Below are 21,489 nucleotides of genomic sequence, written 5' to 3'. Positions count from 1 at the left end.
TAGATTAATGGATCCAGAAGGAAGAGATGTTGGTCATAGATTAGACAGACCATGGAACAGGTTGTACTTAAAAATATTATCCGTAAGAAGCTTTGAGAAGTTATGGATTCTGAAAGAATAATTGCAGATTACTCATATCAAAACAAGATCATGATGTGCGAAATTTTCGCAGAGATAATCACAGAACAATGACATAAAAGAAAGGGGCGAACCTTTATGGCGTACACCCTAGTTCGCGAATAAAATTTCGCAAGAGGCAAATGTAAGACCTAAAGTACGTCATATTAGGGGGTACCTGTTGCATGGCTCAGGGAAAGGCTACACCGCCACCGGAACCTGAGTCATGGAGATTTGGGGTCAATAAAGCCCATCCGGGAGAGGCACCTTGGATTCTCAGCTTAAGCATATGACTTGGGTTGGGCGACTAAGGTAATAAGGACTCTCCCAAGGAGTGCAGATCTGATCAAGGCGCCGAGGTACACGGTTGAGTCAAGAGTGCCAGGGACGTTTGAAGCGTACCTTGCCATTCTTGACAAGTCTTGGCTTATACTGCACTCGGCCTGAAGAAAACCCCACTTAGGGTGCAGTCTCGTAACCATAAGCCCTATAGGTAAAAGGGATAAGAGGCTGCGAAAAAACTGGTTGTTGTTAAGACTGGATGGGAGGAGCTAACCTTGTATGGTAGAAGTACGCCTCCTTGAAGGGGCAACCAGGGGGGAGATAAGGGCGGCACCCTCCATTAGGGAGCTGATAAGTGTCTTAAGACGCAAATGTCATGAGGCTTTTTATTCGCAAGGATATTAAGGCTTGTCATATTTGTGCAACAATCTTGAAGAGGCAATACTACAAAAGAAAAGGATAAGACGATATCAATAGGTTTTCGCATGAAAGTGCGAAGACGTCCTGCGATTTCGTCGCAAGACGGCAATGTCATGGGACTTTATTTTCGCAAGAATATTTAGGTCTGTCATATTGTCGCAACATTCCTGAAGAGGCCATAATACAAAAGAAAAAGTTAAGGCAAGATCAATGGGTTTTTGCATGAAAGTGCAAGGACGTCCTGCGATTTTGTCGCAATGACAAGAGGTGGCATAATAAGACCTTTAATTAGGAAGGCAAAATAAGACCATATGATCAAACAAAATATTTATAAGTATTCATAACATATTATTTTTTTGTAAGAAAGATAATGAGAGGCAAGTATGGGAATCAATACACAAGAAGCATTATCTTTATCATCAACAAAATATTAAAAGGAAAAGTTGACTCCAAAGTTGGTTGAAAAATGTAACTCGCAAAAGTGATAAAAATAAGACAGTTCAAGAAGACAAAGATAAATAAGAAGCTCAAGATTCAGTATTAATTTCAGTAGCAGGAGATAACAGAAATTCTTCGTCAATATTCTCGCAAGCCTCTCCTTCATTTCGGTTTTGATCTTCGCCTTGACTAGCATCTTGATTATCGCCAGCAATTACTTCTTCAGGAGAAATTTCTTTCTCATTCTGATTAACACCAGCAGATGCTTCTTTAGAAGGAACCTCTTCTTCATCTTCTAAGAAATTATCCTCTGCACCGCTTTCGTAATCATAATCACTATCAGCACGACGAGGAACTTCATCATCATCTACTTCTAAAGGATCAATTGATGTAGGAGGAAGAGAGTTGGACAATAAAATGTCATTTACAAGGACTTCAGCCCGGAGATGAACTTGGCGAAGAAGTGCTCTCTGATGATTCCTATCTTGAATATCCTTAAAATAAGCAAGATAATCAAGTTTTCTTTCTGCTCGGTCGCGAGAACCAGTAAGGGTAGAGACGAGCAATGTATTTTCTTTGCGAATTTTGGCAGCCTCCAAAACAGAAATGGAAGAATGAAGATTCTTCTCAGACTCTGCGAAAGGTAGAATACAAAATTTTATTAAGATAAGGAATTCAGAGATATATGACAAAGAAAAGTTAATTAAGGCAGTCAAACTATTATGACTACCTTCCTTTTGCGAAATAAGGTGTTGAATCAAGGACAAACAACTGTTCTCCCAACGGTCCATTGCGTCATCAAATTTATCTCCAACTAAACCTTTAAGTCGAGACTGAAGATTTTTCTCTTTAGAAATAAAAAAGGCATTTTTCTTCGCAAGAGAAGAATAAGATTCTTCTAATTTGGAATATTGTTCTTTAAGATGATTCGCCTTTACACTTAAAGCTATTCTACCTTGAATGAGTGTATCTCTTTCAGCGATAGATGACTTTGTTACTTCTTTAAGTTCATTTCTCAAAGAGCGAAGAGATTGCTCTTGGTCATCACATACTTTTCGAAGAATACTAAGTTGTTGCGAAGATATCGCCATCTTGTTTAAATAAGTTCTCTTCTCTTAGGACAAGGTTTTATTCTCATATGATAAAGTTTCCATCCCTAAATTAGCTTTAGTTAAAGAATAAGAAAGACGAGATACTTCATTACTTAATAAATCTTGTCTTTGAATTATTGGGTATTTTCACTGGTAAGATTATTTATATGATCAAGAGAATATGAATAGAGGTTATCTAATTGGTTATATTGATCCATCAAGATTTTTTTATCAACACGGGATTCTTCAACAGCAGATTCAAATTGATATCTCTCCATTATTCGTTTATGGTTTAAAGCTTAACATGCGAAAGAGGGATTTCCCGGATAATTAAATATGAGAAGGATAAAACCATTAAAAAGGCAAATTAAAGACACAGATAAGAAAATTATACCTCTCAATTCATCATTCTTTTTGCGAAGATTATCACGATCCAGTAAAACATTATGAAGCTTCTGATTTTCGAGACGGAGAGCATTACATTCTTTTTCCAAAGATGTATGCGAAACAGCTCTGTCAGAACCCAAATGCTTGCTCAGAATTTCGCAAACATTAGACTTGATAGGATCAATAGAAGACTTCTTGACATCATCCAGAACTTCAGATAAAACTTTGAAGGCAATATCTATCCCTTCCACGGTTTCTTTCGAAAGAGGAAGAGACTTAGGTAAAGAACTGGTAGAGATAGAAGGTTGAGAAACATTCTCAATGGGAAGAGAAGATGTTTCATTCACAACAGGATCCACAAGGGGAGTTTCAATCATTGAGAGGTCAGCTGAAGAAATGAAGTCTGAGGAAGTTTTTCGCGAATTGGAGATAAAGGTTTATCTTGCGAAGATGTTGCAGAAGATTTATAAGAGATGAGTAAGTGGAATGGAACAGAAGTTGGAACAGTTTTAAGGTGGTGAGATTTCTTGATTGGTTTATTAACACCTTTATCACCCTGCGAATTACAATCCAGATAAGAAACAGAGGCAACAATATTGTTATTATAAAAGGATAGTGTTTCTTACTACCTTCTCATTCGCAGACTTTCTTTTATGCGCAACAACCTTATGATGCGACTTGGGAATGTTATGGTTCTGAACTGTAAATCTAGTGTTGGAAGCGCTTTTACTGAAATAACAATAGTATGGGAATCACATAAACAACATCAAATAAGGCAATAAACAAGATCAATTTCAGCAAAACTCATAAAGAAGAAAAAAGAAAACTAACCTTGATGAATCCATGGAAGATAATAGCAGGGAGATTGTTTCGAAGAAAATTATGAACTATGAAGATTTGCAGAAGAAATAGTATGAAGATGAAGAAGAACTTAAAAAGATCGAAGAAGAAAGAAGAAAAGTTGCAATAATGGAATTTGCAGAAGAACGATGAAGTTACAGAGAAGATAAAAAGAAAGAAAAAGAGAGTGAAAAGTAATATATATAGAGGGAATTTCTACTCGAGAAAATAAACAAGATTAATACGGAAAGATATAAGCGGTTAAAAAGTAACGGTTACAAAAGACATGTCGAGAAATAAATGGAAGAAAGAATACATGTGATAAATGCAGAATATGAAAAGATAAGCAGCTGCGGCATTTCTCACATCATTCTCTACTTTGCAGAGAAGATATGAGAAGAGGCAAGATGTAGGATCAGAATCTCGCAATGACAATGTTTCAGCGAAATTATCAATGACACAGCACAACAGCGTCGCAGAAAAATTTCAAAAATGATAAAATAAATGACGTCAACTAAGATCACGAGAAAGATATGATAGTCATGCGAAAATTAGAGAGTTTGCGAAATTAACATTTGTAAGGTTGCGAGAATGTCGCAGACCATACCCGAAAATAAAGGACAGATTAGCTGTCATCCCCTATGTATTTTCTTATAAATAGTCGTTCGAGTTGTAAAGAAGGGGAGGGATCTTTTTTGAGTAAGAAACAAGTAAATAGGAGAGAGAAAGTTCAGAGCAGAGATCATTCTTGATTTCTTTATCTTTTCTTGTAGGAACATTCAAAGATTAATCAATAAAATTAAGAGTGTAAACCTAAAAATGAGTTGATTAATAATGAAATCATATGAGGGGTGTAGTGTAGGATTTCCTGCAACTACAAACATTCTTAGGGTGCTCGACAAATACGATCCCTACATCGCCCTAGGAATTCCACCACCCGCCGAGAATTGACGCATATGTGGTAGTTGTTTTAATCTAATGTATTTATTTTATTCTCATGTATGATGTGGTTGTTCAATGCAATATGTTTTTATTTATGAGATTGATGGTGCAATGTTTAATCGAGGAAAAATTTAAATTACTTATGATATTGATGGTGCAAATGTGAAGACATCCACATGTTTGGTTTTAGATAATCGTAATAACACAAAATAAACAACAAACTAGATAACATAATACCATAGTGAATCGATTTTTCCTTCAACTTCAATCAACCAACTCCACCAAAAAACACTTAGGACATTCCCAGAAATGCTTTCCATATGTGTCTTCTTCATAAGAAGTCCGCAAATGCATAAAAGTCTTGCAATCGGGCTTTGAGCATCCACTGATTCTCCATGGACAATGTTTGTATTCGTGATCTCCATATCCACAATGCTTGCAGTGCAATAACTTCTTCTTCAATTTGGATTTAAGTTTGAAGTTTTTGCAGAGTGTTGCAATCTTTTCTTCCTTTTCTTTTTTAATCTTCATAGCATCATCTAGCATATGTGGTTCCTCTGGACAGTATGAAAAAGAGGATATAACTATATGCAAAACATATTTTTTTCATAGGGTAATCACTGGTATGGGCTTTCAAGACGCTTATTTTTGGGAGAACGTTTTTTCAATGTTCGTCTCACTGACGGGTGATGAGTGCTAAAAAGTGCATATTTCTATATATTTTTCTTGGCATTTAACTCATCTTTTGTGCATTAATTCTACATTTTATCCCATATTCTGTATTTTCATTGTTTTCAAGAATAAATATTTTTATTAACTAATTTTGCATTTTTAGGTACCAAATAAAGTTTGGATGACTTGCGGAGCAGAAAAGAGCATAAAAGTAGTGAAAAGCCGGAAGAAATTACGCAAGGAAGCCGCAAAGAATGGAGCACACGTCCAAAAAGCTAGGAATGGGCTCAAGAAGGAAGAATTGTTCTTAAAGAAGATATGGGCTTGGCATACCCAAGGCCCAAAACCCTTGCCCAAACCCATTTTCTATATCCATAACCGCCTCCATTCTCAGCCGTTAGATGGGACTACATCGAAATCCTACGGTCGCTCCTTCGTAGAGCATCAAAATCTGAAGTCTCTGCAAAACACCACAACGCTTAAATTCCAAGCCTTCAGATTAGATTGTAGTTGAATCCAACGATCGCTTCTTTTCCTGCGCATCAAACCTCGATACTTCCGCTTAACACTACAACACCTAACTCCATCTGGTGTCGTTAATTTTGTTGTATTGCATAATCCAACGGTCGCTTCAGGATCCACTTCATCTCACCGTCAGATTGATCTTTCATCTCCATATCCCACGGTCGAGATTCGCCAAACATCTAACTCGATGATCCCGCTACACACCATAGCGACCGAACCCTATGACCTAACCAAACATCCCCTTCTTCCCAAAATAATCGACCTTCACCTTCTTCCTCTCCACCATACCCTGTGCAGAACCACCACCATCACCCTGCCACTGCCATCGCCACCACCTACTCCATAGCCACCTAAACACCACCACCAACTCCACTATAATCATTCCCCCCATCTTCTAGCTATCTATCCTACCAATTTCTTTTCTTTTCTTTCTCAGAAAACCCTAGGAAAGAAATTGGTACAATAGCTAGGGCTAGAGAAGAAATCAGAGGCATGGAGAAGAGCAGGAAACTAAGGAGAAGAATGGGTCGAAGTCAGTAGCGTGTAATCGCATCAATTTGGGTAAGAATTTACCAAACCCTAGTTCTGTCAATTTGGGGTTTTTTACATAAATCCTAATTAGGTTGAGATAGAGCATGGAGAAGATAAAGTGGGCGATATAGGGTAGGTAATTGAACCTAACTACGATTTTCTGTCACATTAGGTAGAACCCTAATGTCTACTGTTTTGGGAATTTTTGGGTGAAAAGGGTGTAAACCCTAATTATGTAATTGGGTATAAAAAGGGAACTGTGGGTGTGATATAAAGGCTTATGCCTGGATTAGCCAGTGTGTCACCCAAGAGCACTGGAATAGCCAATGTCTCAAGGGTTAGTGTTTAATTTGCAACTATCTTTATGTTTATTCCATTACTCTTATTTAGTTTCAATTCAGTTCATGTTTTTGTTTTATGTCTTCTGTGTTTGTTTATGATCAGTTCAATGCTCTGTTTAGTAATTGTTTTGTTTTTGTTGATGTTATGTGAGCTCACATGTGTATGTGTATAGCTAGGCTGAGATGATGCCTTAAGTCACTGTTAGTGGTGGAATGCTAGGTTATAATTCATGTAAATTGAGTTGATTGAGTAATGGAGGAATTTAGTGCTCAACTGTGCTTGTGATTGATTGTGCTGTCAAAAGACAGCCAATGCTAGGAGTAAACAGTTGAGCAAGCTTCTTCTCCTTCCATTCAATTTATGTATACCCTGGAACATAGGCATGCTTGAACCTTCCCCTAGCTCCATTAGGGACAGGGATTTAACATAGAATTACACTATCTGGCTAGGTCACAAGGTGGATTCATAACCTAGTTGTGTTGTTTCTCTGTTTTGTATATGTAGTTTTGCTCCCCTGCCATTGCCCTTGGCTTAGGCCTTGGTTTGCAACTGTCTTGATTTATCACTACCACATTGCCACTACCATGCCATTGTTAATATGCACATGTAGATCACTGTTGTTTTATCATTGTATATATTGCCACATTGTATATAATGACACTATTTCCATTGCCATTGTCCACTTTCCCTCTGATATATTGCCCTGTTTTGCCTTGTTCTGCCCTGTTTTGCTTCCCTGCCCAGCCTGCATTACCCTACTGCTGCTGTTGTGCCTCTCTTCCTTTGGCTGTGCTGTCCACAGTACCAGTCCTCTCTTGTCACTGCCCTGTAAATATCCTCTCATGTTGGCCTTGTACATACATTGTTTCACTTTGTTACTTCCTCACTGTCACTTTCTGTTTGCTCACTGTCTTTCTTTACCATTCTTGTTCACTGCTCTCTTGTTAATGCCCACTTTGCTCTCAGCTCTGTCACTTCTCTTCTTCTTTAAGCCCACTGTGAACTCTTAAGGTTAAAGACGGGCCCAGTTCACTGTGAACTCAAAGCCCAACGCACTTGCAAAGGTCCAGAATCAAGTTTAGAGATCCAGGGCTCAGTTCACTACACTGAGCCCAAGCCCAAATTCAAAACCAAAGCCTAGTTCACTGCCAGGCTCAAAGGCCCAAGGCCTAAAGCACTTCATCATTACAAACAAACCCACTAAGCCCAAAGCACAATTAGAAACCCAATAGCAATTTAGAGCCCAAATAGCTAGAAACTCCAAACACCCCCAGTCTCTGTGGATCGACCCGTACTTGCACGAGTTACAACCGACGACCGTGCACTTGCGGTATTACTGTAGGCCCGTTTTTATCGCTTAATTTTCACACTCCTCCGGGCCCACCAACGGGAAACCCAGGAAACCGAGGTGATCGTCGATTGCGTGCTCATTTTAAATTTATTAGGCTTGCCGTCCAGCCATTTCTTGCTTCGGTAATGGAAATTGATCGAGAAAAGTTCATCGATGTAACTGAAGATGAAGTGATCCAAACAGCTCTTAATAATTGGGAGGAAGCTAACGGTAAACCTTTTCGTTACGAAGCGTGTTATAGAACTCTAAAAGATGGTCCATCTCAAGCACATCTGTATTGCACTCGAATGTCGCTCCCGGTCTTTACAATGAAAGAAGATGTTACTCTTGTTCGATGTTGGTTACATCGTATGATGAGACCAATGAACAATGACTATTTCTGGGAAAGAGTATTGGGACATTTTGTAGCATGGCGGAACGAAACCATAAGAAACAGTAAGAGCCTAAAACTAAGAATTGCATTCATCACTAAGGAAGTCAAACATTATACAAAAGTTTTGTGGATGGTCCACCGTAGCTATTCTGGATTATCCAACGAAGAACTGGTGAGTATCTTACCTTTGTCCTCACTGATCAACTGCATCATAAATATCTGAACTTGTTGTTTATCTGTTTTACAAAAAACCATCGCTCAGACCAAGTTTACTGAAGAAAGCGGAAGAGAGTTTAAGCATTTTGAATGTTATGAACTCTACAAAGAGAATGTCGTTGGATTTGATGTTTTTGTTGTAGTTTATTAAAATGTAATTTGATGTTATTTGCAAGTTTAAATTGTAATAAATTTCGCTTAATCTGAAGTGGAAATCTATTTTAAAATCTAAATATTTTCATTCATTGATATTACTGCCAGTTCTTTTACAAGATATAAACTTAGACAATAATAGAAAGTACTAAACTACTAAACGACTTCAATAAAAATCAAGTACAAGTTTTGGCCTACTGTTTATCTTCATTTGACGTATCTTGCATTCAATGCGCTCTTTGACAGTTTTGCCTTTGTTTTTGAATTTGTTGTTGTTAACTTTCAAAACATGAGCTCTTCTTTGCCTTTTAGCGAAACATTTTCTTGGAGCAACTTCAAAAACTTGGACTTCCCTCTTATAATTTTCATCTTTTTAAAACTCCCACATATCTTAAAAACAACAACTTCAAGTTTTGCATCGCAAAAAAGTGTGATCGCCTTTTCAGCCATTTCACCAACAATAAACACAAAAAATAAAATAGATTTTAGAAGAGAAAATTCAAGAGAAGTAATTTTTGGTGTGAATGAATTGTTTGAAAATTATGGTAATTTATAGTGGTAAAAAGTGAATTTGAATTTTAAAAGAACTACCCGTTGGCGTTTTTCCAACAAACGCCAACGGTCTATGTTGGAGCGCCGCGTTTATGCTTCGAACGCCAACGCTTGTGATTCCAACGCCTGCGTTTAAGCTTCACATGCTGGCGTTTGTCCTTAGCCCGGACGCTTGATGATCAACCGCTCATTGCTGTTCCATTGTGGAGAAACCTCTTTGGCCATCCACCTGGATCGACAAAAAAATGGGTTTGGCCATTGCCATAGGAATTTCCCTTAGAGCATCTCCAACAGTGGGTGCTACAAATCCTATGTGGAATTTTTATTTAGATCCTTATTTGTGGGGTTATATATATATATATATATATAACACAAAGAATAATGTTTTTCACATGAACCATCTCCAATAGTGTGGGGTGTTAGTTATAGGATTTGTTATTTTGAATAAAGATAAAAGTGATTCCATTTTTCCTATTGGTTTAGAAAAATTTATTTGAAAAGAATAATTAAAAAAATAGTCAATAAGATGACATGGAGGTCATTCCCAAGGTCTAATAAGACTTTCTCTAAGACATTCATATCTATTTTGACACCCTTCCTACTTTAAAGGACCCACTGTTGGAGATGGATCTAATCTAGATGAGGGTCAAAAATCCTATGTGTCAAAAGAAAATAAAACTTTCACCCTCTGTTGGAGATGGTATTAACCTACGTAAATTAGCCAAATTTTCCTATTTTCGATAGTTGAGAGGCATGCTAAGTAATAGCAAGAATCCGAACAATATATTAGATTCAACAGATTATTCATAGATGCTAATGGGGTACCAGTTCAAGGGGAGGGTATTAAATTCCGTATGAGACGAAATAAAAAGTATCATGTTTTATATAAACAAGCCTTTCATAAGCTCTGGAATGAAGATTACTCAATTCATGTGTGACATCCACAAATCATGTACTTTTCTTTTTAATCGTCGATCTAAATTTAATCAATGAGCTATTTAATATCAACCGAAAGTGTAATTGCAACAATTAAATTGAAGTATTTTATTTTACCGGTAGTTTGAAGTTGTAATTGGGAGAGTGTTATTATAAAATTATAAATGGACATTGGACATCGATTATTATTTTTCTTAATTCTTATGATCGATTTAATTTTATGATGAAATCATGCTGAATATTGCATATTTAATTTTATTATGGTTCCGTAAGCATATTCCTTATATTAAATCGTTTTGTTTTTTTTGGCAATATTAAAGTTGTCTATATTTGTTTTTGTAATGTTTCCAAGATTATATAAGATTTAGTATTTTTAGCTAATTAAATGTTAGAATGTGATTGGCCGAATGATATTTCGTGGGACCAAAAGATTTTCTTGAAATTCTATTGGCTGAAATTTAAAATGGTGGAGTCAGAATCAATCAGAAGCTCCTGTTAACCATGTCGCTCGAAAAAGCTCTGTTTTTATATAGAGAATTTTAACCACGCCGCTCCTTTTAACCACATCGCTTGAAAAAACTCTGTTCTTATATAGAGAATTTTAATACCTCCCTGATAGTCCGACATTCCTCGGTAGCAATGTTAAGATTATTGCCCCGTAGACGAGGAGAATGAAAAAGAAAGGATAAAACAGTGCAAAATCGTGGTAGATAGATATCTAAGTTGCATCATGAAAACAAAAGAGAAGTAAAATCGAAAAAGATATTTCAAGAAGCATGCATTATAGATACATACACTATCAATAAGTTTTTTAAGGTGTAAAGGATGATCATCTATATAAAATTTGTGATAATTTTATTCCCCTGTCTTAAAAAAAGATCATAACTCCATTAGCAATAATTATGATTTTATTCAAGATATATTATTATACTACCACAGAAGATAAAGAGCATTTTAATATTCTTGTAAAACAATAATATTATTTGTTTGGTTATTTTTCTATTGATTAATTAATGACACATTGGACAAGTGACATGGCGTCTTATGACATACACGTGCCGATCACGGACGGGTTTTACTATATAAACTGTCGGAAAGTGAAAGCAAAGTGGAGAATGAATGAAAAAATCAACTCGACAAAAGCAAGAGAAAGGGGATCCACTGCGTACGACCCACCTACTGACCCACCAACTGGGACCTCGTCACGGGACCCACTCCAATACTCCATCATTCTGACGTAGCCGACGTTTTTTGAAATTTTCGTCGAATAAAGTGAAAATTCCAAGTGTGCAAGTTATGGGGTCACTGTAAAAGCTCTTTCATAACTGTACGCCATAAGGTTGACACTACTCCTTTAATGCATATAGGGTATACGGTCATCCATGTATATAACAAGGATAAATGACAAAGTGGGAGAAGGTGAAGCCAATAAGTAGATGTCTAGATCCAAGGCAACGAATGAGACATGACTTACTACGTGTCGCAATTATAGGCCATCACAAGTGGCACAGGATATATTGTTGTCTATTTTCGGAGGTGTGTATATATATACTTATATTATATTATATAGTTATATGAAGCGAGTTGAGAATAGTGACAGTTAAAAAAGAGAAACAAAACATTTAAATTCTTAAAATAAACAGTAAACTTCTTTTAATATATTTTTTACCATATTTGTTTTTAATTTGGAATCTTGGATATCTTCCTCCTATTTTTTGATTTTTACTCACACGATTAATTAATGCACGAAATGCGAATATCTAGTCTGATATCGAACTATCTGCCACGTTGGATGACTCAAAATGATAGCCGCGCGAGGAAATAGTACTGGATCTATCTGCTAGCTTATTTGTGGGACCCATTTATTTTCTCGGAAGTTCCATGAACGTGACTCATTTATCTTTCCGTAATCTTTTAATATTTTCGTAAATCACCGTTGATTGAGAAGTTTTTATAAACGGCAGAGATCTTTACGTTCTCTCGAAGACGCGTGTGACCTAAAGTAGTTAAGTTTTGCCAGGTAGGACTGCAGTTAATGTAAGGTATGCTTTTCTCCACGTAAGATCTAAAAATTGAAGGGCCGATCAGGAAACATAAACCGTTGATTTTTCCTACTTTTGTTTCCTGGGGTCCACTGGTCAACCCCATATAAAAAGGTAATGTTTTGAATCGTAAAATGTGGGAGTGTCATTATATTACGATGCTAACCTTTAGGTCTTGTAATAAGAAAAATTAACTGGAAACCGGCAATAGCCAGTTGGTGTAGTGTACGGATAAAGTTGTTTCATCTCTTTCATTTATTACGTAATGGACTGGTGTCGGTGTATGCCAGCCGTGGGATTCGGATATTTGTTATTCATTTGTAATTACAGAAGTATTTTCAACCCTTAAATAAAAAAGTTTAGAAAAACTGAAGCTTGGGATAGAAGCAAAAGAATACGTGGAGCACGACACGTGGCAATCATGTTATGAATTCGTCTTTTAGTGTTTTCAAATCAACGGTTATTAGTTCTGCCATGTTGGCAGATACCCAATTATATAAATCGGATGATATTTTGGTGTCTTGAATGGCTAAGATTAAGACCACGAGTACAATAAAGTGATCTTAGCCGTTAATGTAGGATTTGGAGTATTTTTCGAGAAGTGTAAATAACCAAAAGCACATGAGATGAGGGAGTAGAAAAAGAGAGAGGAAAAAAAGCTGAGAAAGAGAGAGAGGAGAAGAGAGAAAGGAGGCGAAAGAAGAACCAAAGAAACAAGATAAGCAGAGAGAGAGAGAGCTGCACAGAGAAGAAGCAGAGAAAGTTTCTTCTTCTTCTACCAATATTTTCTTCATCTTCAAAACTTAATAGTGAAATCTGAAATCCTGTATCTAGTTATAATCAGAGAACAGAATCAAAATCTGTTGTTATTTTTATTGAACAGAGATTTGGTTAAGAATCTGGTGAATTATAGATCAGATTTGGTGATTGTTGTATTTGAGATATTTTGATGAGAGAGAGCCATGGAAAGAAACAGAGAACAAAGAAGAATGGCAGCTACAAATGGATTAACAAGGCGTAGACAACAAAGAAGTAATAGTTTAAGAGATTCTCCTGGTTAGAACTTCTCAGATCTATCTATATCACCAGATTTCATTCGTTTCCTACTCGTAAATCTTGCTTTTCCTTTTTTTTTTCTGAAGATTTTAATTTTGATTTTGATTTTCAGACGATGATGAAACGGTAGAGCTACAAGAAACAGGAGCAGGAGGAGGAGGAGGGAGATTAAGGGATCGAGGAGGTGGAAATAGCAGTTTAAATAATAAACAGAAAGATAAAGATCGATTGAGTAGTAGAAGCAGTAGTAGTAGTAAAAGAAGAAGAGGGGGTGAAAGTATTAATAATCATAATCAAAATCATAATATTATTAATAATAATCATAATAGATTGATGCATGGAAGTAACAGGGAAGATGGAGCTGAAGAAAGTACGGAAGAAAGCGTTGATGATGATGATGATGATGATGATGAAGATGAAGAAGATAATACAGTTCTAACAGGAGGAGATAGAGATAGAGGTGAAAGAGATAGAGGTAGTAGTGTAAGGATGTTACCACCAAATCAAGCTTCTTCATCTTCAAATCATCATAATCACCACTCTAATAATAATCATCATAATAGTAATAACAATAATCATCATAGGAAAGGAGGATTTGGACCAGGGAAAGTAATCCGAGCAGCACCACCGTTTAAAGCTGCTGATGAAATGATCGGGATTTCAGTACCTAGGAAAGCACGGTCAGGTAGGGAAAATGAATTAGAAAAGAGAAAAATGAATTTTTCATTCTGGAGGATTTAATCAGATTTGGAAGAGAAATCTGATTTATCTCTGTTCTTTTTTTTTTTGGGTTTTGCAGCATCTGTGAAAAGGTCACATGAATATTGGATTTCAGGTGGTGGTGGCGGCGGTGGAGGAGTTGGAGAAGCTTTGACTCATCGACAAGCATCTACTTCCCCGGCTAGACCTACTGTTGTTTCAGCTCCACCACCACCACCACCTCCTGTTTCACCACCATCGTCTTCGAATGTTTCTGTTCGTAAAAAGATGGTTTGTTCTTTACTCTTCGATGCTCTCTCTTTTTCCGACTCTTTTTCTTATCTGGGTTTTGATTAATTTGGATGATTTGTGTTTCAGAAACCAATTGCTCCTAAGCAAAGACCACCAAAGATATCAAAAACATCAACAGTACAAGAAGAAATTGAGATCGAAGTTGCAGAGGTTTTATTTGGTTTGATGAGACAATCGCAGTGTTCTTCATCGAAACAGGAAGCAACTAATATTTCTTCTTCACATAATAAGCAGCAAGATACAAATGGATCAAGTAACGATGCTAAATCAAGGGTTTCTTCACCGATTTCTGCTTCAGCTACCCAGCCTCTAGTTTACCCTACAGTTCCCAGTTCTTCGTCAAACACATCAGCTGTACTTGCAGTTGGTTGGTTTTATCTTCAATGACCTGGATTTTGTTTTGATTTGCAATTCTTTTCTGATCATCTATTAATGGTGTGATTTTTGTTTTTTTATTTTGGTTGATGCAGCAGCACCGAAAAGGAAGAGACCAAGGCCGGTGAAAGTTGAAGATGAAAATTTAGCTGGAAGGAATTTGTCAAACCCTTCTGCAACTTCAATTGAGAATGAACAAGCTGAAAGGGCTGAAGTCTCTTCGCCAAAGTTAAAGAAGAACCTCTCAGGATCCACGATTGAGAATGGTGGGCTTTCTCTACATAGAGGAAGCAGCTATCAAAGTGGTTCTCTTCAATTTGAGCCACACCCTGAATTGACAAAAACTGAGAACAGTGTGAAGTCCGATTCAAAGGCTTTGAATGAAGAAGAATCGATAGGTCGTGATAGCAATCATCAGATCAAGGAGGAAACATCTGTATTAGCTAAAAGTGAATCTCTCCTTAGCTCCAAAGTTCCTGAGGATTTGAACACAATTCCAAAGTAATTTTCTCGACTTGGGTTTCATCAGCATCTTTAGTCTGATAATCTGTGGTTTTGCGGAAATCATGCTTTTCATTCCTTGACCGTTTTGCTTTGATTCGACTTAACAGGGTTTTTACGACTTCAAAGGTTGAAGTGCAGAAAGAAGGAAAATTTGAAATCGATCTCATGGTGTGTGATTCTACTTCTCTTTCCTGATTTTCTCAAATCACCTTATCATGAATCAAATGCTGATGTTTTTTTTTTACAGGCTCTTCCTATGAAATCATCTCCCGAGAGAGATGGCCCTAGTGATTTTGCATCAGATCCTCGTCCAATTCCTCCTGATGTTAATATGGTAAGTGATATGGAATGTGCTGTGCTTGATGACCCGTTAGCTCCTCTTTGGATTGGAAAGATGATCAATATTAAATCTTTATGCATGCAGTTGCACAAAATAGAGCCTGTGGTGAAGGATGGAGCAATTGCCTCAGAAGTTAGTAAGCAAAATGCTAAGGATGTGGGATTAGTAGAGAAGAAAGAGGAAATGGCTGAAGAATCCGTGTCTCAGAAGCAGAACTTTATCAAGGAGAGGATCTCTGACCTACATCCTAATTTTGAGAAGCAAGAGATAGTTGGGAATGCGAGTAATCTCGCATCTAGCAAACAGTATCAAGATATTCTTAGGCTGCAGCAGCAATTTAAAGCTCCTGGTATCTTACTTCAACCTTTAAATTGTTTATATATGGTTGGTGTATCTATTTTCACAATCAGTGCCTTACCCTTCTTCTTGCTCTTCATCTTCAGCACAACCCATGTCAATGCCGCTGTCATTGACTGTACCTGGCTGGTCAGGAGGGCCACGACCTGTGGGGTGTGAACCACTTTCCTTTGTCTCTCTTTTGATCATTTTCAATCGTCTCATACATTAATCTTCTTCAGTACTTAAAAAGGAAATTTTCATTTTTTTTCCGGGGCAGATTTCCTATTGGTCAAGTTCCGACTATTCAAGGTGTTGTATCTGTAGATGAGGTCCCTGGAACTTTGAATGTTGTGCAGGTACTGTAATCTTGTTTTTCTATTGAATGTGTCTCCTCTTATTAATGAAGGAGCTCTCTGATGATTTTTATTTTTGCAGCCGCCACATTTTCCTCCAGCTCAACCTCGCCCGAAGAGGTGTGCCACACATTGCTACATTGCTCGAAATATCTACTACCACCAGCAGTTCACAAGGATGAATCAGCCTTATTGGCCTCCTGGAACTGCTGCTTCTGCATCTGTGTATGGCTCCAAATACAACCTTAACGGGCCACCAACAGAAACAGCAATTGCCGGCAACCCATTTCCTGGAGGCTTCCCTGGAAGGAGTTCGAACTTGGTCCAAGACAAAGGACAGGTTGTGACAGCTCTCTCCAGTCACTCTGGGAAGGACAAAAGCTCAGCTGGGACCAACACGATGGACTCTGCTCAAAGGAAGCAGCTAGTAATTCAGCAAGCACCCCAGCCAACTGCATCTGGAAATTTAGTGGTATTACGTTATTTATCATGATCCTAATTTCTCTCTGTAAAATAAATTCATGAGAATGTTATTGATGCATTACTTTTTTGCTTTTTCTGTTGTTACTTTAGCATGGCCCAGCCTTCATCTTCCCCCTGGGTCAGCAGCAGTCTGCTGGCGCCCCTCGATACGGGGAAGTCAAGTCTGCTTCAACTACTGGAAATGCCGCCTCATCCATTTCAACTAGTTCAGTTCCAAATGTTCAAGGGAAGAACTCTTCCTCAACTACAGGGGCTTCAACTGTGAGTTTTAACTACCCGAATATGCAACCAAATGAAGCACAGCAGTACCTGGCAGTATTGCAGAATAGTGGCTATCCATTTCCTATTCCATCACATGTTGGAACCCCTCCCTCTTATAGAGGAGGAACTCAAGCTCAGGCAATGCCATTCTTCAATGGGCCTTTCTATTCACAGATGCTCCATCCTTCACAGATTCAGCAGCAATTACAGCAGCAGCAACAACACCAACAGCAGCAGCCAAACCATCAACCACAGGCTGCAGCACAACAACAAGGTCATCAAAAAGCAAGCACATCAAGTGGTTCCTCTTCTTCGCAAAAGCATCAGCCGCAGCAACAACAGCAACTACAACAGCAACAACTACAGCAGCAACAACAACAGCGATTACAAGGTAGTAGCAGTGGGATTGGTGGTGGTGGTGGTGGTGGTGGTGGAGCTGGAAACCCCCAGGGATTTCCTGTTTCAAAGAGTCGGCCACAGCAGCACCAAAGTCAAAATGTCCAGCCGCCTCGTCAATCTCGCCAGCTTGAATCTCAAACGGGCTCCGAGGATGTCCCATCAGCTGGTGATAGTCGAGTTTCTCATGCTCAGAAAGCTATGTATGGTCAGAATTTCCCAATGGCTATGCACCTGCAGAACTTCTCCTTCATGCCCGGTGCAGTAATAGCTGGTGGTTCTAATGGAAATCCTGCTGAGAAACTGCAGCAATCACAACAACCGGGCTCAAAGGGTGGAGTGGAGGTCATCCAACCACAGCAGTCATTCACCATGTCCTTCCCATCGTTTAATGGAGCTGCTGCTACAGGCATAGACTTCTCTTCGATGCCCCAAATTTTTCAAAGCCTACCCGAGGCTGCTAGAAATGGTTACCAGGCAGCTGCTGCTGCTGCTGTGGCGGCTGCTCAGGCAGCTGCGTCTCAACAGAAGAATCACCACATTTCTGAAGAAGGGAAAAGTGCTAGTGACTCCATGAATACAGCTGAGGATGAAAGGAAGGGCGGGATTGGAAAAGGGGGTTCCACAAATGTTGGGCAGTCCCTCGTCTTTTCAAGGCCGGATTCTTCGGCTGCCGACAGACATGTATCAGCTTCCACTCTCGGTAGTAATGTTATGGACACCTCTGCTCGAACTTTAAACCTCATATCTCCTCCATTAAATAACAGCAGCAGTAACAAATCTTCACAGGGAAATTCCGCACCACCTACAGTGTCAACTACTGGTGCTACAACAAATGTTAATATGGCAAATTCCCAAATTCAGAAGCAGCAAAAAGAATTGATTCAGATACAAATGCACCAGCAGATGCATATACAACAACAGATGTTCCAACAACATCATATGCAAAAGCAACATGAAATGCAGAAGCAACACGAAATACAGCAAGAATTGGCAGCTCGGACAAAACAATCAAATAGTACTACCAGCTCTTCTGTGTACTCTGAAAGAACTTCGGCATCCCCTTCCACCATATCCAGCAAGTTCCCCAATTGTGTATCTGTATTTCCTCCAGGCCTTGTGCAAAGCAGCAGTAGCAGTCCTGTCCATTCTCCACAATGGAAGAATTCTGCAAGGGCGACATCCTCTTCATCACCTTCTCTTGTCTCTACCACTACCACCACCACGGCCACCACCACTTCCCTTAAGAATCTCCCTCAACAACATCAAAGGCTTCCACAAGGACATACGCAAATATCATTTGGTATGAACGCAAAATCAGCTGCAACCGGGTCACATGGTCAGCAGATTTCAAATAACATTCAGTCTCCGTCATCACCTGGTGTTGTTGGGTCTCCCCCACGTTCACACTCAAAAGGTACAGTTGGCAGCCCAAGGACGACTGCAGCCGGGAGTAAAGTGTGTACAGCATCAGCAGCAGCGCCTTCAATGTCGTCCCCTCAACTTAGTGGCAGCAAGAATGCTCCTTCACCAGGTGGAGCGCCAAGCAGAAAGTCTTCTCCAGTGGGGGGAAGAAGTGCGCCACCATCAATTCTGGGTGGTGGTAATCCTGGCTCTCACTCCGCCACTGCGGCAAATTTAACTAAGCAGCAGCAGCAATTTATTCAGAAACAAATGTTGCAGCAACAAGCACAGTTTTCATTCTCTAATCCGTACATTCAAGCGCAAAATCCTCAGCCATCTTCCAGTGCTACTGGTACTACACAATCAAATTATCATCAAAGAGGGCAGCAACCTGAACAGCAGCAGCAGCAAAAACAACAGCATCAGCAACCAAACAGTTCAGCTAGTACAACTTCCACTGGGCTGCTGACAATGTGTTCTTCACTGTCGTTGGCGGGTGGTAACAGTACAGATCCTACCAAATCAGGTTCAGGATCTGCTAGTAATAATTCACGGCAACACCAGGCAGCCCAATTTGCTGCTGCCGCTCCAAACTCCCATCCTTTCATGCCGACGACATTCCCCTATGCCCATGGGATGCCAGCTTTACAAGTGAAATCGGCTGGTGAACAGAAACAACCTGCTGGTGAGTTTAACAGAATTGATTTTAGTTCAATTTTGTCTTCTGAATTTTCACTGTCATCCAATCCCCAATTAATCAAAAACTTTATGGGGCTTTTATATTTATGAACGGGGACGATTTTTCTTTTACCAGGAAATGACAATTTACATGCGTCCTGGCAGCCTGAGAAGAAAAGATGATATGATCAGGCGAGCAGAACCTGCAAGATCGCAAAGATTAAAAGACCAGAATTCAAGGGGGTGAAGCTTTTTTGGCGCAACCTAACAAGAGTGCTGACCCTGCTTCCAAGTTCTGAAATTTTTGCCCCTTGACTCCCTCATGTGATGGAGAACAGGAGGTAAGCAAGAGGTACTCTATCCATCTATCACTTCCCTCTGTGGACCAGACTGATCTGCCCTGCATTTTCTGGTTAATCGGAGAGCTGGCTTTAGCCCGCTTAAGAGGGAACAAATTGTTTTGATTGATTTTTTCGATGGAAGCGCTCGGAAAAGGCTGGGGTGGAGTTTGGCAGTAGTTACCGGCTGCTCTGATTGGTCTCATTAAAAATGACTGCTAGACTCACACAGATCCGTTGTATTTTGGTTAAGTGGATTGCTTGTTCTTTCTGTCATTAAAGGTTTCTTTTCTGAATAGATCTAGGAGGACAAGGGAAAAAAAATTGCTTTTCCACAATTCACAGAAAGCTTTTTTATGCTCACAAAATTATATGCTCTTATATTTTGGTGTAAATATGTCTTTTGGCATGCGCAGGGATAGAGAAGAAAAAGAAACAGCAACGAAAATCTCATCTCTTTCTCCTTTTGTCTTGTTTGTGTCATTGATCTTTTACTGTTCTGTGGCCTTTTTGTTTGGTTGTTGTGGATAGATAAGTGAGGTGGGGAAGGGAATCCACTGATGGTTTCTGTAGGGTTGTATGTGGCTTAGAGCATGGGCTACAAGGAGTGTGAATAACGTAGTAGTGGGGTGAAGTAGTGTAGTGCTTTCTGCACTATGCGGAATAAATCATCGACAACTGATACGGCAGCTGAATTTCTAGTTATTTATTTTTTTAACTCATGAAACAACTTTATGATACACACAGATTTGTTACATCAAGAACCAAAAGCACTCTATGCACAAGCACACAAGACCAAACACGGTACTAGTATATATGTTTACCCATTTCCTTGGAAGTCTGCCAAGGAGTAAGAAAAGACGGTTTCTGCAAATAAGAACTGATATGAAGATTATCAGTTTCAAGAAACGCTGAATTCCTCCTATTCAAGTAGGTGTGAAACCTATAATAGAACCGGAAGGACTAGGGAGTTTGGGTACAATGGATCAGTTTTTGCTTCTGTTATCATGTCATTTTTTTTTCCTCGCGATAATAAAAGAGAATTTTATAGAATTAAGTCAAACTAGGGCACTTTCCATTATATAAAGCTTCAAAGAAACTATCTTTGTGCACTGTGACATATTTAAAGAGTAAAGTTTGGAACTGTAGAGCTCTTAATACCTTTAGCAAGAGTATCTACTATCCCTATATTATCTCTACTAAGAAAATAATGAACATAATTCTTAAAACAGCCATGTATGGTTTGGCGGACTCTTATTATTTTCTTTTCTCTTCATCCTAGATTGATATTGAAATCATTAAGTGACTAAATGCAATCGCCAACAAATATGATATCGGAAATAGCATTTAACATCAAAGCCCACCCAATTGCATCCTTGAGAGCAATGCATTCTGTCTCCTCGAGGCCGCTTTATTAGATTACGAGAGGAAAATTCGTTAGGTTAGACTAGGAACAATAGAAATGTTGAGACTCGCTCGTGTTACGTTGAAGAACCTGAAGACGTATCAACATCAATGAACACATTATCCTCCTGTTCGAGGTTAGTGATACAAAAATTTGACTTGTTCCATTTCTATGTACGTTGCTTTCAAGTCGTTTATATTGAAAACATAACATATGAAGTATATTTATGCATCTCTAGTATTAGTGACTTGATTATTCCAATATGATCAAATTGTCAAGAAAGTATATACTAGTTGTTTTATACAACTTAGGTATAGTGGAGTTATGAAGTATAAC

At 38.6% G+C, this 21,489-nt stretch overlaps 1 protein-coding gene across 3 annotated transcripts; it reads left to right on the top strand.

Annotated features, from left to right (window-relative positions):
- Positions 1 to 12,864: 12,864 nt before the first annotated feature.
- LOC113319282 (protein TIME FOR COFFEE-like) lies at positions 12,865 to 20,255 on the top strand. 3 transcript variants are annotated; one of them, XM_026567555.1, is made up of 13 exons: positions 12,865 to 13,266; positions 13,379 to 13,951; positions 14,066 to 14,256; positions 14,344 to 14,644; positions 14,751 to 15,153; positions 15,264 to 15,324; positions 15,404 to 15,490; positions 15,581 to 15,845; positions 15,940 to 16,006; positions 16,113 to 16,191; positions 16,271 to 16,660; positions 16,762 to 19,417; positions 19,547 to 20,255. In XM_026567555.1, the coding sequence occupies exons 1-13, from the start codon at positions 13,173 to 13,175 to the stop codon at positions 19,591 to 19,593; spliced, it is 5,214 nt and encodes a 1,737-aa protein (XP_026423340.1). In that variant the 5' UTR covers positions 12,865 to 13,172; the 3' UTR covers positions 19,594 to 20,255. The 3 variants fall into 3 exon arrangements, with proteins under 3 accessions (XP_026423340.1, XP_026423341.1, XP_026423338.1); XM_026567556.1 differs by having other exon boundaries at positions 14,748 to 15,153; positions 19,576 to 20,255; XM_026567553.1 differs by having other exon boundaries at positions 14,748 to 15,153.
- The last annotated feature ends 1,234 nt before the right edge of the window (positions 20,256 to 21,489 follow it).

Source organism: Papaver somniferum, chromosome 10, assembly GCF_003573695.1.
Source record: "Papaver somniferum cultivar HN1 chromosome 10, ASM357369v1, whole genome shotgun sequence".
Lineage (NCBI taxonomy): Eukaryota > Viridiplantae > Streptophyta > Magnoliopsida > Ranunculales > Papaveraceae > Papaver > Papaver somniferum.
This window is presented reverse-complemented; position numbering and strand designations above follow the sequence as displayed.